Source organism: Delphinapterus leucas, chromosome 8, assembly GCF_059928025.1.
Source record: "Delphinapterus leucas isolate spDelLeu-1000000601 "Yukka" chromosome 8, BTC_Dleu_Yukka2, whole genome shotgun sequence".
Lineage (NCBI taxonomy): Eukaryota > Metazoa > Chordata > Mammalia > Artiodactyla > Monodontidae > Delphinapterus > Delphinapterus leucas.
The window spans coordinates 76,146,899-76,162,857 of NC_143136.1; the positions used below are offsets into that span (position 1 = coordinate 76,146,899).

The 15,959-nt window shown below is 34.8% G+C and overlaps 1 protein-coding gene across 1 annotated transcript in view; it reads right to left on the reverse strand.

The window, feature by feature from the left end:
- The window catches only part of KCNJ3 (potassium inwardly rectifying channel subfamily J member 3), a 169,270-nt gene that overhangs the window by 148,748 nt on the left and 4,563 nt on the right, over positions 1–15,959 (reverse strand). The window contains exon 2 of the mRNA XM_022569742.3: positions 7,796–8,012. Within this exon, the coding sequence (XP_022425450.1) occupies positions 7,796–8,012 (217 nt within the window). The remainder of the gene's footprint in view (positions 1–7,795; positions 8,013–15,959) is intronic.

The window sequence follows — 15,959 nt, forward strand, 5'->3', positions numbered from 1 at the left end:
GCTGTTTTATTTATTTTTCCCAATTTATCTTTTTGTTTCTCTGGGTGTCTCAGCTTCTTCTAAGTATGGAGCGGAACTTCAATGGGAAGGATCCCGGAGCACTTTTCCCATTCTTGTTTAATTATAAGCAACTATTTTGGAACCAGAGGCCTTTTTCATTACTTTCAACAGTCACATAGTTGCCTGAGTCAGACAATTTCATGCAGGACCCAATTATCTCTGGTCTGGCCTACTGTAACAGCTAACACCTGGTCTGTCTCCAGTCTCAGCCCCACTCAATCCATCCTCCACCTGCAGCCAGAGGGATCTTTGAATCTTACAAATACAATCATGGCATTCTCCTGCTTCAAGTCCTTCAAGGGCTTTATCGCTTATAGGAGTAGGTTCAAACCATGCCTCAAGGATAGGCTCATGTCCAGCCAATTCCCCTCCGCCTGTCCTCTACTCAGACCATACCAAATGGTTTGACTCCTCTAACAAAATGAATTCTCATTTGCTGTTCCTTGGGCCAGAATGCCCAGCTCTCCTTACCCTCTGTATGACCTTCTCCTTCACCTTCCCGTCTCACCTCACACTGTGTCCTCTGCCGAGAGGCAGGGGGCTTTCTCAGACTCCTTAAGAACAAATCCATCCGGGACCACTACTCTAGGCCTATACTGTAGCGTGACATAACATCTGTTTGAGCACATATTGCTAACACTCAGTTTAGCTCAACTTCTTTCTCCCTTTGGACTGTGGACTTCCTCCTTAATCATCTTTGTACTATCTTACACCTACTATAATATGGATAATCAACAAGCACTTGTTGATCAATTTCCTATAAGAAAACAATTTATGACTCAGAAATCAAGCTTATAAAAAGAGAGCAACTCTATTAAAATCGGTTAAAAATAACAACAAACAGGTCAGAAGTGTTTACTGGTATCTACTACTTTCTGCAACCTAGGATATACATTAAAAAAAAAAATACAGCCTCAAAACAAAGTCCTCAGTCAATCTTGGCAGTTTACAGTTTATCTGGAGATGTAATAAAGCACATAAGAGATGAATGTGAAAAAATTATACATGTATATATAAAGAAATTATTTTAATAATAGTAGACAGACTACTAGGGACAGGGTTTTTCAAAATAGTGTGCTAATTATACAAGCAATTTATGCAAGCAATAAATTGGAAGCAAAATGAGCAATAGTGACTGAGAATTCACGGAATAAAATTCATAGCCAATAGATACCATAATTTTAACCTTGCTAGTAATCAAAAAGAATAAAATAATGTCAAATAGACAAAAATGAAACCAATTATAATATCCATTGTTGGCAAGGGTATGAGGAAATAGGCACCTTCATAGCCAGTTGTAAATTGGTACCAACTTTCTGTATAACAACCCTGAATAGATATTAAAAACCAACAGATGTATATGTCCCTTTACCTAGGAATTCCATCTTTAGGAATTTATATAAAATAGTAAAGTTGGTGGTAAATAAATTAAAACTATGGACTATAGAGTATTTATCTCATTAAAAAGGAAATGCCTAAAAATTCCAGACAGGAGATAGGTAATAAAAATTAAGATAGATACATAATTGGCATACAATAAAGCCATTAAGATGAATGGTGTAGAACTGTAATTTGAAATGAAAGATGTTAAAAACATATTATACAATAAAGCAAGTTATAAAACAGTACGTGTAGCATAATATAACAATATATCTGAATACAGACACCTGAAAGGTTAATGACCAATACATTAACTGTATAGCAGCTGAAAATAAGAGTAAGGTTTTTATTTTGCATATTTGTATTTTTTCTATAATGAGCATGTATTTAATAGCCCCTTCATAGTAAAACACAGTATTTTAAATAAGTGATTAAAGGAAAGCACATGGACTAAAGTGCCCAGGGAAGAGTGAACAAATATGGCAGTTCTTATGCCATGTAAGAGAAGACAGAAATGCTATCCTAGGTAGTGAATCCTAGGTAGTGAAAATGGTATTATTGCAGACATGGGAATCAGCAGTGAGCACCAGTGTATGGACATTACAGTAAGCAGGGCAACCTAATTGTCTCAGGAAGGAACACATGCATTTTGACTGGCAGTCATTAGGGATTTTTGAGCACAGGTATATCATGATAGTAGTGTTGCAAGCACATTCACCAGGCAGACATTCAATAGTGCACAATCTGCATGTAAGCAGATACTAAATCCATTCCTGAGACAACTACTGTGATTTAGAAGTACTGTTATGTGAACTCTCAGAGGAAGAGTTAAATTACAGAGACACCACTAACAGAGAGCAGAAGCCAGGTACCTGCTCCCTTGGAGCATTTACAATTGCTCAACCTCTATCTGAAATCCCCTTCAAAGCAAAGGGATTTGTTTTACTCAAGATACTGTGCTTGGGCTTAAATGTCACCTTCTCATTGCAGCCTACTCTGACTTCCCTACACTCCCAAACCCTCTTGCCTTGCTTTACTTTTTTTCCATAGCACTTATTTTCTAACACTCTAAATGAGGCACTTAGTCATTTTGCTGTCTGATTTCCATATATGATTATAAATACCCACAAGAACAGGAATTGTGTCTTGTTAACTAATGTGTCCCCAGGGTCTAGAACACTGTTTAGCCTGTAATAGGTGCTCAACAAATTTTGTGGAATGAACAACTTAATTGGGTATAAAAAAGAAAGGAAAGGGGAGGAGGCCTTCGACAAAAGAGCCATGATTAATAGGGACAAACATTCCAGATGAGGATGTAATTTGAGGGTAAGATGATTACTTGGTATTTACACAAGTTGACTCTGAATTAAAATAGTGACATCTGAGTGGACAAACGTCCTGGAAATTGATGGCATATATAAAGCCACAGCAGGTGAGAGATTTCATAGCTGGAGATAAAAGAAATAATGGACTTGTGCATACTTTGTGGGTTCATTTTTAAAAATCGAGTATCTAGATTCAAGAAGAAAGAAGTCAAGGGCAGAGAACCAGGAAAAATTTATAAGAAGAGGGAGTCATGCAGGGTATAAGGAACACCTGGAAAATAAAAATTAGAAGAAACAGAAAAAGAGGGAGAGGGAAAATGTGGTGTCTCTGAATCCCAGAAAGAACCTTGAGTATAAAGGAATAAATAACCGGATTACGTTTTTCATGAAGAAAGACGTGGACACGTCTGAGAACAAAGAAAGTCAAAGAGATTTTAGGTATTAGGTATAGGAAGTATTGGCGCTTGAGTCACAGGTAATAAACATGACTATAAAGCAGGTGCATTTGGAGAAGAATAAAGACATTTTCCTCACAGACACCAGCAAAGAAAAAGGGGATATAACCATGAGAAAAGGATAAGGAGAGTAAAAAAAAAGTATACAAATTGAAGTGTCACATTCTTTTCTATAAACTAGGTGGAGAGTAGTAGGCCTAGGAAGGGATAGGACAGCTGGGACTGGGGGCATGGAAGGAGAGAAAAGGTCTCAAATAGATCCCATGGGGAGAGAGCCTGGGAGTGCAGAAAAGACAATTAAGAAGACTGCCAAATAGCAGCAGAGAGCAGATTGAAGTTTGAAAGCATCGAGTTCTAATGAGCCAAATCTGCAATGCTGTTTGCCTCTAGCAGTGTTCTCCCTCCCGGGAGAATCAGCAAAGAGAGCAACAGTTAGAGGTAACCTATGTTTAGAAATTTGCTACGTGAGCCAAGAAGCAAAGGTTATTCATGAAGAGGCAAATGTTGTGTTCCTTGTTGGAAGTGAAAGTCCAACTCATTGGAAGCAAAGAAGGCAACAATCCCTGAACGTGATCACTGAGGAGTATTTCCAAGGAAGTGGGGAAAATAATTATTGTGAGTCCTGAGCTGGAAGCTGAAACTTTCAAGGAAATGAGAAATCTAATTTTTCATCTCCCTCCTCACCACCACTACCACTCCCGCTGAGACCACAGGAAGGGAAGAAGCAAAAACTAAATGAGATCAGAAGATTCTCATCAGAGGACCGCAGCAAAGTGAGCAATTATGTGCCTGTCTTGGGGGCTGGGGACTGTGTAGGTAGTACTGTTAATACGGAAAAGTGGTAACGGTCTAAAGTTTTATGCATTCCCTAGGCATTGGGGTCACTGGGTTTTAAATAAACTACATGCAATCCACTAGGGGAAAAAAATGTGTGTTTTATTTTGTTATATAGAGTCTGAGATTACTAAATTATTACTCTAGCATTTAAATGCAGGCTTTGCTTTTGAATCGAATCCCAGCACTCGCTGTTGATGCGATGCAATCATCTGTAGTGCAGAGGTGCACCCACACCCCACCCCCGACCTCTCAGACTTCTCCTCACCCCACTCTCCACATTGTTCACTCTGCTCTAACCACCACCACCTTCTTTTAGTTCCTGGAATCAATCAGGCTGGTTCCTGACTCAGGACCCTTGTACCAGCTGTTTCTCAGCCTCTGCTGTGTTCTCCCTCCAGACAGGCCCAGGAGGTCCTTCTTGACAGGCAGGTCTCTGCTTAGGTGTCACCTTCTCAGAGAGACCTTTCCTAACCGTCAACCTAAGCCTGGGATGCACTCTTTTTTCCATAACCTTGTTTTGTTTTGGTTTTTATTCCTGACACATTATTATGTGATAATACCTTGCTTATTTATTTTTTTGTTTTGTTTTGCAGTCTTCCTCCCAGTTAGAATATAACTTTCATAAGGAAAGGGATTCTGCCTGTCTTGGTCACCACTATATTGCCAGTATTTCAAATATTTCCAAGCACACAGCATACATTCAGTTATTTGTCTAGTGAATGAATGAATGATTTTAAAACTTGGTGTTTTAATGTTAAATATGATGGAAAGTTACATTGTTAACATTTAGTCACAAGCCTCTATAACAAAAAACACTGGAGCCAAAATAGTATTATTGATGTCTCAAAACATCACAAAAGATCATATCTGTCTTATTCCAAGCAATAAATATTGTGAGAAAGTATTGTGAATGGGAGGATAAAGGAGGAAACATCCTGAAAAATGAATCTAAATAAATCTCAGTATAACTTTAAATGATCATATGGACATAAGAATGTTTATGTTATTTTTACCAGACTCAGGGAGGTCTGAAAATATAGACAGATTTTTCAGAGTTTGAATAATGTGTGATTTAATCAGTTAGGGCATATACACAAACAAAATGTCAGATACATTTTCCACAAAATAAATTCTAAAAATTATTCATAATGTTTTTGCTGTTATTCTTGCTATACTAAATCTAGAAAACAGGCTTAGTTAAGAGGTTAAGAGGAGGCAGGCTTTAATCTTTTCTCCATAAAAGGCAATCTCTAAATAAGAAATTCAGTCTCCAGTCAAGTTTTCACATTTTCTGTGGAAAGTAGTCTCTGCCAGTTCATAATTAAAAAAAAAAAAAAGAGAGAGAGGGCAGAAAATGGTAAAATGAAATCTACAGTCCTAATGAATAATTTAATGTTACGAAACTCCAAATGACTTTATGTAGAATATCATTTACTAAACATGATCCTCTGAAATCTGATGAAGATACATCAGTTAAGTCAAGAATACACAGGCGTATTTTAAAAACAACCTGATTCAATATTCCCTTAAGATGCCTATGTAGAAGTCAAAAATCAAAAAAATATATGATGAATAAGGAAGCCTCAGACAAATCCAAATTGAGAGACATTCTACAAAATACCTGGCCTGTACTCTTCAAGTACATCAAGGTCAAGAACACAAAGTAAGGTTGAGGAACTATTTTATCATGAGACTGAGAAGACAAGTAAACAAATGAGGGCATAATCCTAAAATTGATGTTGAACCAGGAAAAAAGGGCTATGATGGAAATTACTGAGAATACAAGTAAACAAATGAGGGCATAATCCTTAAATTGATGAACCAGGGAAAAAGGGCTATGATGGAAACTACTAGGACAACTGATAAAATGTGAAGGTAGACTATGAGCTAAATAATAGTACTGTATCATTGTTTAATATCCTGATTTTTTTCTTAATTGCACTGTGATTTTGTAGAAAAATTTTCTCATTCTTAAGAAATACACACTAACCAGAGATAAGTAGGAAAAATGGTTGGATGGATGGATGGATGGATAGATAGATAGATAGATAGATAGAACTAGTGAAAGATTTCTAAGACTGTCAAGTGAAACAGAAACTTCACTCGTGACAGTGATTAGAATAATAATAAGCAATTAATAAACTATAACCAGCTGTGTCAAAGATAGAACCACATGCTTAAAAATAAATCAGTAAAAAATCTGCTGTTTAAGCTCTAACAATGTATTATTACTTCAATAAACAAGACAAATAAAAACTAAAATTTAAATGTAAAGATTTCTTGAACTAGAAGCCTTTATAAATTGGTTTCATTATTTATCAATATATGATATTTTAGAAATATACTATGACATCAATTCAATTTTAAGTTCAAAAACTGGAGAATTTAAACCATGAAATTGTCCACAGAAATCAAATCCCAGATACAGATTGATGAATTCTTTACTCACTGTTCTCAAAAACCTTAAATTTTAAACTGAAGCACTAATGAAAATAAAATAATAGTAATACAACAGGTAGCTTCAAAGTGATTATTATATCATTCTCCTTCTAGAGAGATGAGAAAAAAAGTTTACGGAGATTAAGTATCTTGCCCAAATTTCAAATCGGTGTTATGTAACAGATGTATAAGATTACAGTGGCTTGCCTCCCCCTGCCCCTTGGACAAAGCTTTATATCAAGATGGGAGATACTTTCATTATGTAATGTCTCCCACCTTGATATAAGGCTTGAATGTATCTATGCTATTGCCGATGTTACTTTCAATGCTATAGTTTATACATAATAACTAGCACTTTAAGATTATTAGAATGATATTGGTAGAAAAAAATTAAAAGCTAAAGTATTTCTTGCTCTCTCACTACTTGTAGCAAGGGTAAAACTCAAGATAGATAGATATAATTATGTAAATATTCCATTATTAGTCTCAAGCATCCAGCAGGTTCCAAACCAACTGGCAATGCTTAGGCCCCAAATAATATACTCTGATTTATTGTTTCTTTCCTTTGCCAACCTTATTCTCCTCAGAGAGTAGCAAACTGTGGGTATTGCAGCATAGCAACGCTATATCACATCTTAAGAAGTAACATACAGCACATAGCTATACCAAAGCCGAAAAGGAAAATTTCTTTTCAAAAAATTTTTGGTCAAGGTTCAGCTGGGGAAATCTACTGACCCACTTTGAAATTAAAATGCTACTTTAGTGTGGTTCGCGCCCACAGGCGGGCGCGCGTGCGCACACACACACACACACACACACACACACACACAGGGAATTTTCCACTGAGGTTGCATATAGTAGCATATTAAAGCTCTGTCAATGACACCCGAATCACCATCCCTAAGGCAAGAATACGCATGCTGAGTTCAGGTTGCTCACTAATTACCCTGAATTTATTTTAACCTTAAATCTTTTAAAAAATATATGATTATAGGAAATCCAAGTCTGCAGTTAAACTAGAACATCATAATCATTTCTAGGAGTCATCTCAGTTTCCTTTTCTTTCTTTTTTTTGCAGTAAGTATTTCTGAGTTAACATTACAAATGCAATCATCACAACAGTAAATCTTCATTTTCAAAGCAGTATCAACTTAATGTTACAAAGAAATAACAGACAAGTCATTACTTTCATTATTGCGAGCTGAGACATTTAGCCCAAACCATGATAGGTATTGTGCATATAATATAATGTTATTATGGAATAAAGAAACGTCATGATATATCTATGTTTTTACTCACCAGTTGTTTCCACAATGCCTTCTAGGATGACGACAATCTCGAACTGTTCACTTTGCATGCTTCGCTGGGATAGGTCATAAAAGGGGCTTTTGGCATCAATCACGTGGCAAATCGTGAGGGGGGAAACAAGAAAAAGTTGATCTGCCCCTGTACTAAAACCTACATCCAGTTCAAGTTGATCAAGGGGAAGGAACTCACCCTCAGGTGTCTGCCGAGACTAGACAAGCACACAGAAAAAGAGAAGAAATCACCACTTGTACTGAAATTTGCAAGGCAGCCCAACAGTAATTTACATCATTGCCAACATTCTGCACTATCAATCATCTGCAACAAAATCCAAACAAATCATTATGCAGCTATGTTCTAGCAAATGGGCCGAAATCCCACATAGCTCATGCGGAACATACATGCATTATTTATAATACACGACTTACTATAATTACCAGTCCCTAACTCATGAGCTTTGGAGAAATGCCTGGTCCAACAATGGCTGTTAACACAAACTGTGGAACTAAGTGTATATGTGCTACTGCTTGACATAAATCACTAAATGATAATGCACTACACGCCAGATGTTTTTTCCTCCCAAAGCAAATAAGTAGGCAATTCTTACGGAGTTTGTTAAAGCTAAAAAAGGTTGATCATAATTTAAAAACAGATTTATTGCATTATTACAAAGCAAACATAATAATTTATTTTTCCAGGACCTTTGAAAAGTAACAGATAGAAACTAGAATAGAATAGTGAAGATGTTATCATATTGAATAATGTTATGTACACAACAGCTCACATAATAAAAATAAAGGCAGATGCTGTTAACTAGTGGCTTTCGAACCACTAGTAATAAATTGCATTAAAGTTATTTCTCTATTTATTTTATAAATTGTAAAATTAGTCAAACTTTGTGCTCAACTGAATTTCTTTAAATCAAAATGCAGTTTAAAAACTCTGTATTAGACAACTTGTAGTTTACTAAAACTTTCATATGGCAGTGGCACTCAGTATCAGTATAAATCACTGTAAAGCTTAATTCAACAAACTCCTTGCATGCTAAAAAAAATTAAATACGATTATTAACAATTAGCAAACCATGAAAATAAACTTATCTTTCTTTTCTATTCATTTTTCATATATGTTGCTTATAAGGATCACAATAAGCAAATATTTATATGATGATGCTGGTAAAATAAAAGCTGGATTAAAAAAATCAGGGTGGAGGGAGGCTTGCTGCTGGTTGAATGGGGTTTGGAAGAATCCAATATATTTTAAGAGACTCTTTGCAAAGCAAATTTAATAAACAAAACAGACTCTGCAACACTGGTCTGTCCAATGAATCGGTAGACTGAAGACAAAATCCTTACTTTCAGAGTTCCCGGAAAGACACTGACTTTGTAAACGAGCCTGAAAATACTGAAAAATATGGTTTAGTAAGCTGTTCTCCACAGCAAAACAAAACCAAGAGTTCCAAGTTGGTGGCAAATTGTTACCGCAGCAATTGCAGAGTCTCAAAAGCAGAACTAGTCAATTAGACAGACTACTTTGTAATTAGTGATACTCAGGAGTTTTATTTGTATAGAAAAAAAGTCCAATGAAAATATTGAGACTATTTTTCTTCTCTGCCTTATGACTAGTTGATTAAAAATTTAAAAAGAAGAAGAAAATGATCACTGACAAGAAAAAAAAAAACATGGAAAAACCTGATGGTGCAAAAATAAAAACAGCAGCTCTAACAACCAATGTTGGAGAAAACTAGTCATTTCTAAGCCAGTAGAATTCATTTATCTTTCTATATATATTCTCAAATTGGTAAAATACAGATGAGACCAGCACCTTTGCAAATACACAGTTGTATAACATGTATTGATTAATGTAACAAAATAAAAGTCAAACACAAAACAAAAATAAATAAAAACAAAAAATCCTGGGTCATTGTTCTCTCACCTACTAAGAAACAGGTGCTATATAAACACAAGGTGGTATTCTGACATTTATAATTAATGATCAGAATTTGGGTCATTTTACCAACTATTCTAAGCTCTGCTTTTTCTGCATGAAATAAAAATATTCACAAACATAATTTTTAAACTCAGTTTCCCAGTTATTTTAAAATAATTTCCCCCAAAGAAGATATATTTTTCTAATTTTTATATACGTACACCAAGGCTAAAATTCATCTCCCTTACTTATATATTTGTTATTTATACTTGCACCTCATTCTTAGAGTAGCCATTAGCTTCTTTATTCTCTGCTCATTCAATAACCCATGAAAAAGAAGTGGCCTAGAAACAGATAGGCTATCAGGAGAATGCCAACCTAGAATAAGAAATATTTTATTTTTAGCAAAGCAGTTAATTCATATGTAGGTAATTGAGACTTAAATATGCATGAATCTGTTCCATTAACGTCCATAACGTTCCAGACTCCATGTTATCTTTCGATTTTAAAAATGTGTTCCATATACTCAAAATTATGCCTATACCCCTTCCCAAATGCTTTATATCCTATCCAAGTCTTGGCAGAAACAAAGTTGACAACTGCACCTATTTTGTGATACTATGGGGAAAACAATACTTCATTTCTTTGAAAGATGTTTTCCACACTTACATCTTTTTCCGATAAGTGAAATTCCCTACTTATTCACTAAAAATTATTTTCCAGTGGATAAATTTAATCTTACTTTAAATGACACTGAGGTACTACATACATCCACAATTTTATCTTTCACGTCTTCTTCCTTTTTGTTAGGCCAACAGATATTTCAACTATCAATATGCTTACCTCCCTGATTTTTGTTTGCTTCTCTGACTCTGTAATAGACTGGGAAGCCTATTACTCACTGTGAATTAAAGAGAACGCTTTTCTGTTTAGAGGAGGGAAGGGTGTTTGGCAGGTGCCTGGAGCACTGGAATTGTTTGAAGTCTGAGCTCCTGGGCAGAGCAAGGTTATCTTATCAATACTCAGCCAAATACGATGTCCCAGAACCTGACATATATCTACCAAATACATTTGCAGAAGCATGCACATTCTACTCTAGGTTTACAAGGAATTCTAATCTAGGCTTTTCTAGTTCTGGGGCAATTCCAGAGATTTTTCTGGAGCAAGGGGGGAAAAGAAGCATATGTAAGTTATAGTCTCTCAACTTGTATAAGTGGAGTTAGAGAACTTTTGTTCAAGGAACTGTAACACATACATAAAAGATACAAAGGAAAAAGAGGAGTTATGGATGTGCCTTTATAAAATTAAACTGTGATCTGTACCTTGAGTATGTAATAAATCAGCAGCAATGATATTTCATCCATTTCTAGTTCTCTTATTTAGATACCAATTACCATATTTCACCCAGAAATTTTGATAATAGGCATAAAAAATGTAGGTAAAAACCAATTTAACCTTTATTTATTACGTCATCTTAAGAATTATAATAAAAGAAGAAATCTTTCATTAGTAGAGCAGTTTGTCCCTGGTCTACATTATCTCCTCTTGTTCTATAAGCCTCCTAATTCCAAAAGGGAACACAGGACCATGACCTTTTCCTGGATAATATGTAAATAGATACAGTCGAGATCAACAACAATTCTAAACAATTGCTTAAGGTGAAGAGTGATACAATAAATTATTAAAATTTCTAAGGTTGACTTTACTTGATGAAATAATCATTTAAAATCTTGAAACTATTGAATAAATAAGTGGGGAAAAGGTGGAAGGGAAAACAGTTCATGGAAAATTGGTAATTCTTAAAAATTTAGAACATAATTTGAAAACACTAGCACTTGAGAATAACTTAACATACAACTTTTATTATCAATTGTATGAAATATTTTGGGGAAGGAAATAAAGATTTTTCTGCCATTTTAAAGACTTTCTGGTTGGTTGCATTATAGGAAATTCTGAGAGTTAAGACAAAACTCAAGGAACTCTAAGGCATAAAGTTTGTTTAAATTTAGTGCCCAAAAACATTTTAAGTAGAACCTCCTGGATTTTTTGAAATGATTGTGTGCAATTTAGATTTTGGCAATAATTTCTAAGTTATTCTTTGTAATAAAAATATTGCTATTGAAATGTAGTATTTCTATTACACACACTTTAATTATATGCCACATGGATATATGTCTAGAACTTAAGGTTTGTGCCTCATTTTATAGTTACATGTACTAATTTCAAAGAAGCAGCTAATGTCAAATGACTTTGAACTCCCTTAGAGTCCAAAAAGGCCTGCAAGATAATAAATTACAACTTCTGACTACAGGTGGAAAAGGAATCAAAAGTCACAGATGCCTAGAAGGGATTATTATCATCATGTACTTTACAGACAAACAGCTTTCTTATTACAGATAAAGGACTGTAGCGTATGTATCCAAAGACAAAGACACATACACACACACACACACACACACACACACACACACACACCGCTCTGGATACACATTTAGAACTGCCCTTGGCATAAGTAGATCCACATTTCGCCATCCTCCTTCTGGGATATTTGTGATCAGTTGCCCACATTCATTCAGCAGGGACACACTTCACCAATACAATCAATCTCTTTGCTGCCTTTCTCCCATCTCTCCAACCCATTATTGTGTTCTAATTATAGCCATTGTGCTCTTTCCTAGCTTGGAGGGAAGCTAGGGGAATTTAAAAAAAAAAAAAAAATTTAATCTCTAACATCTGACTCTTGAGAAGTACTTCTATAATATTCTAAGGCTTGATCCACCCCACCACCACCACCACCACTTTTCACACGTACCTACTGGAAAAGGTAATGAGGGCCAGTGGTCCAGAAAGGAAAAGAAGGAAAACATAGTTGAAGACAGAGAGGGCAGCCCTTCTTGCCTACCACCTCCCCACCATTTTATCCGTAATGTCACTTCTCCTCTTTAAATGTGCAGTGTGTGTGTGTGTGTGCGTGTGTGTGTGTGTGTGTGTGTTGAATATATGCTGAAGTCAGAAATAAAATTACATGCAATGAGGTCAGAGTACTACGTGGAATCTAAAATTTGGAAATGAGCCAAAAGCAGGTACCAGTATAAAGAACAACAATGCCTTGTGACTCAAAGCATTTCTGGCAATGATTTTGGGACTCAGACCAAAATTAAAGTCAGGTAGAAGAAAGTGTGGACCTAGAATTTCACTGGACTGTCTACAGTTGTACATTTCTTTTGACTTCTTATAAATTTATTTATTTTATTTATTTATTTTTGGCTGCTTTGGGTCTTCGTTGCTGTGCACAGGCTTTCTCTAGTTGCGGCGAGCGGGGGCTACCCGTCGGTGCGGTGCATGGGCTTCTCGTTGCAGTGGCTTCTCCTGTTGCAGAGCACGAGCTCTAGACACGCAGGCTTCAGCAGTTGTGGCACGCGGGCTCAGTAATTGTGGCTCATGGGCTCTAGAGTGCAGGCTCAGTAGTTGTGGTGCATGGGCTTAGTTGCTCCACGGCATGTGGGATCGTCCTCGACCAGGGCTTGAACCTGTGTCCCCTGCATTGGCAGGAGGATTCTTAACCACTGCGCCACCAGGGAACTCCCCTCTTTTGACTCCTTAAGTTTGAAATTCCATCAATACACAGGTGGAAAAAAATATGAACAACATCAAGGCTAAAATAAAGATTTTTAATGCTAAGCCAATTATCCCATAAAAATATGTTCACTTTTATGAAAAGAAAGTAACTTATAGATGGAATGTAATTTATCCTGTAATAAATTCTGTGAGGCTTCTATGCTATTTAAATGAAAGAACAGCTTTATAATTCCTTGAGGACTTTTTATGGAATTTATAATAATAACTGTGGACAGGATTTGTAACCCTACTTGCACATTCCCCTCCTACTCAGCAAACAAACACCCTCAAATCCATCAAGTGCTTTTTCCTGCTTCTCTTCATCATTTGTTCTTACCTACTACTGTTTATTTTTGGGTCTTTATGTCCCTATTTCTGTTCACACTGTATTCCCCTGAGCACAAGCCACCCTGTCCTTTTCAGGAACCATATTAAAAATAAAAAACAAAACAACATATTACTACTATTTAAAAGAAGAATAGTAATTATAGTCTTTAAAAAGAACACAAATTCTATATCTATTACAGAATTACTGTACTTGTGTCAGAGAAGGCAAAGCTAGACTCCATAGAAACTGTACTTTCTTTTTTAAAGACATAATAAACCCACCTAAAAAAACTCACTGACCATTATAAGATCTAGCCCCAAGAGTTCTGGGGTACTCAGTCTTAGACTCCTTGAATCTTTCTACTAACCACTTGTACTATGTTCAGAAGAAGAGTTTTTAAATAGATATTCACTTGTGAATTAATTTTTTAAAGGAGATAACTAATGATCTCAAGATTAAAACTAAAGTGCAAATTGACCAAGACCAATTGGAGAAAAGAGTCAGTCATACAAAATAGGGTCATATAGAGTCAAAACCATAATTGCATTAAAGTGCAAGGTATGGAATGAAGGCAAACTAATAAATATATGAAAAAAGTCAGGAATCAAGTGGTCCAGGAATCACTGTGGTTAAAAGATTAACAAAATATTAAGATATATGAAAAAAATGATGAGCTTGTTAGTTTTGCAGATGCAATTTTGTTTTTTATTGCATCTGCACTGGATCACATTCATATGAGGAAACTAGATAGCATCCAATTCTGAGTATCCATATAAATGGAGAATAGAAAAGATGAGTATAAAAATAATGTATGTGATATATTAGAAGATAACTGGGCATCATTACCTTTCATTAGGTGAAAGTTAAGGGTTGCATAGCTGACATCCTAGGAAAGGAAGATGATGACTATATGCCATGAATAAAAATATGAAGATATAATATTATACTTCCATGAGAAAAATTTAACCTTACCTCTTAATTTCAAAATATATATCTAACAATAATTGATTTTATGTTTACTTTATGTAAATAAGGTTTGACTGAGTGTCTACATATATATATACACACATATATGTATACATGTAACTGGGATGGTTTTTGGATAATAAGTGTGCAAATTCTTGAATAATATATCAAAAAGTTTAAATCTTTCCCTAATAAGATGGAAGTCTAGGCCAGTCAACCATTAGTATTAGATTTGTAGGAAAGAGTGAGATTTCCAAATCCTTTAAACCCAACACTGAATTACAGGGTCCAATGTATCAACCATTAGTCTCAACTCCTTAATCCAAGCATTTTTATTAAAATTTTAAACTGGATGTCATATTAACTTAACATGACCTTCCTATTCATTAGTTCCTATATTTTAGGTTAAAAAAAATAAAATTCAAATAAAACATCTTCATGGGGATGAAAAGAGGAAAAGAGAAAGAACATTCATCTTAAAAGAGCTTTCTAGAGCTGTATTCATAATAACATTATAAATTTTAAAGAATAACTTCCAATTATATTCTTAAATTTTTATTTAATCTGCTTTCTTTTTTTCTAAGTTAAAAAAGGACTGATTGCTCCAAGCATAAAGTTGGAAGATCTATAATTAAATATTGAAATAAATTTCAGTATTTGCAAGCTTGGAAGATGGGAATAGAATTGAAATAAAATTTGCTTTCATATAAGTTAACAACAATTAAAAATTAGAGAAGTTATAAGAGAAAAACTTCCATCAAGACATAGAATTCAAAAAAAAAAAAATGCACAGTAAACTTCACAGTAGCCAGGATTAGAAAGTCATATGCATGTTCTTATTTTTCTATTCTTTACAAGAATAGAAGTGCTTTAAATCATCAAATATAATTCTTATAGTAATACTGATAAATAAGCTTTTATTCAGCAAATAAGAAAACAGCAATAGAAAAATATAAATGAAATTAAATTAGGTAATAGGAAGAACTCATATAGACTGTAATTACTATTATTAAATATTATGGTTTTGTTGCCTTAAAATTCTATGTATTTCTCTGTATTAAAGATACATAAATTTTACATTTAAAATGTCAAACATGGGTTAAGAGAAGAAACTGAATATGTGTAATAATATTTAGTAAGGATGTATAAGACCAATATCAAAATATTACTGCTTTAAGATCTTGGTATAGCTTCTCTTTAAAAATATAACTGGCTGTTTTGGGTCACTTCATCTCAGTCCCTAAAAGAAAATGAGAGTCACTTATTAAAGGCAAATCTTCCCTCTGATTTTGCCGAATGTTATTAGTTTCCTAATAA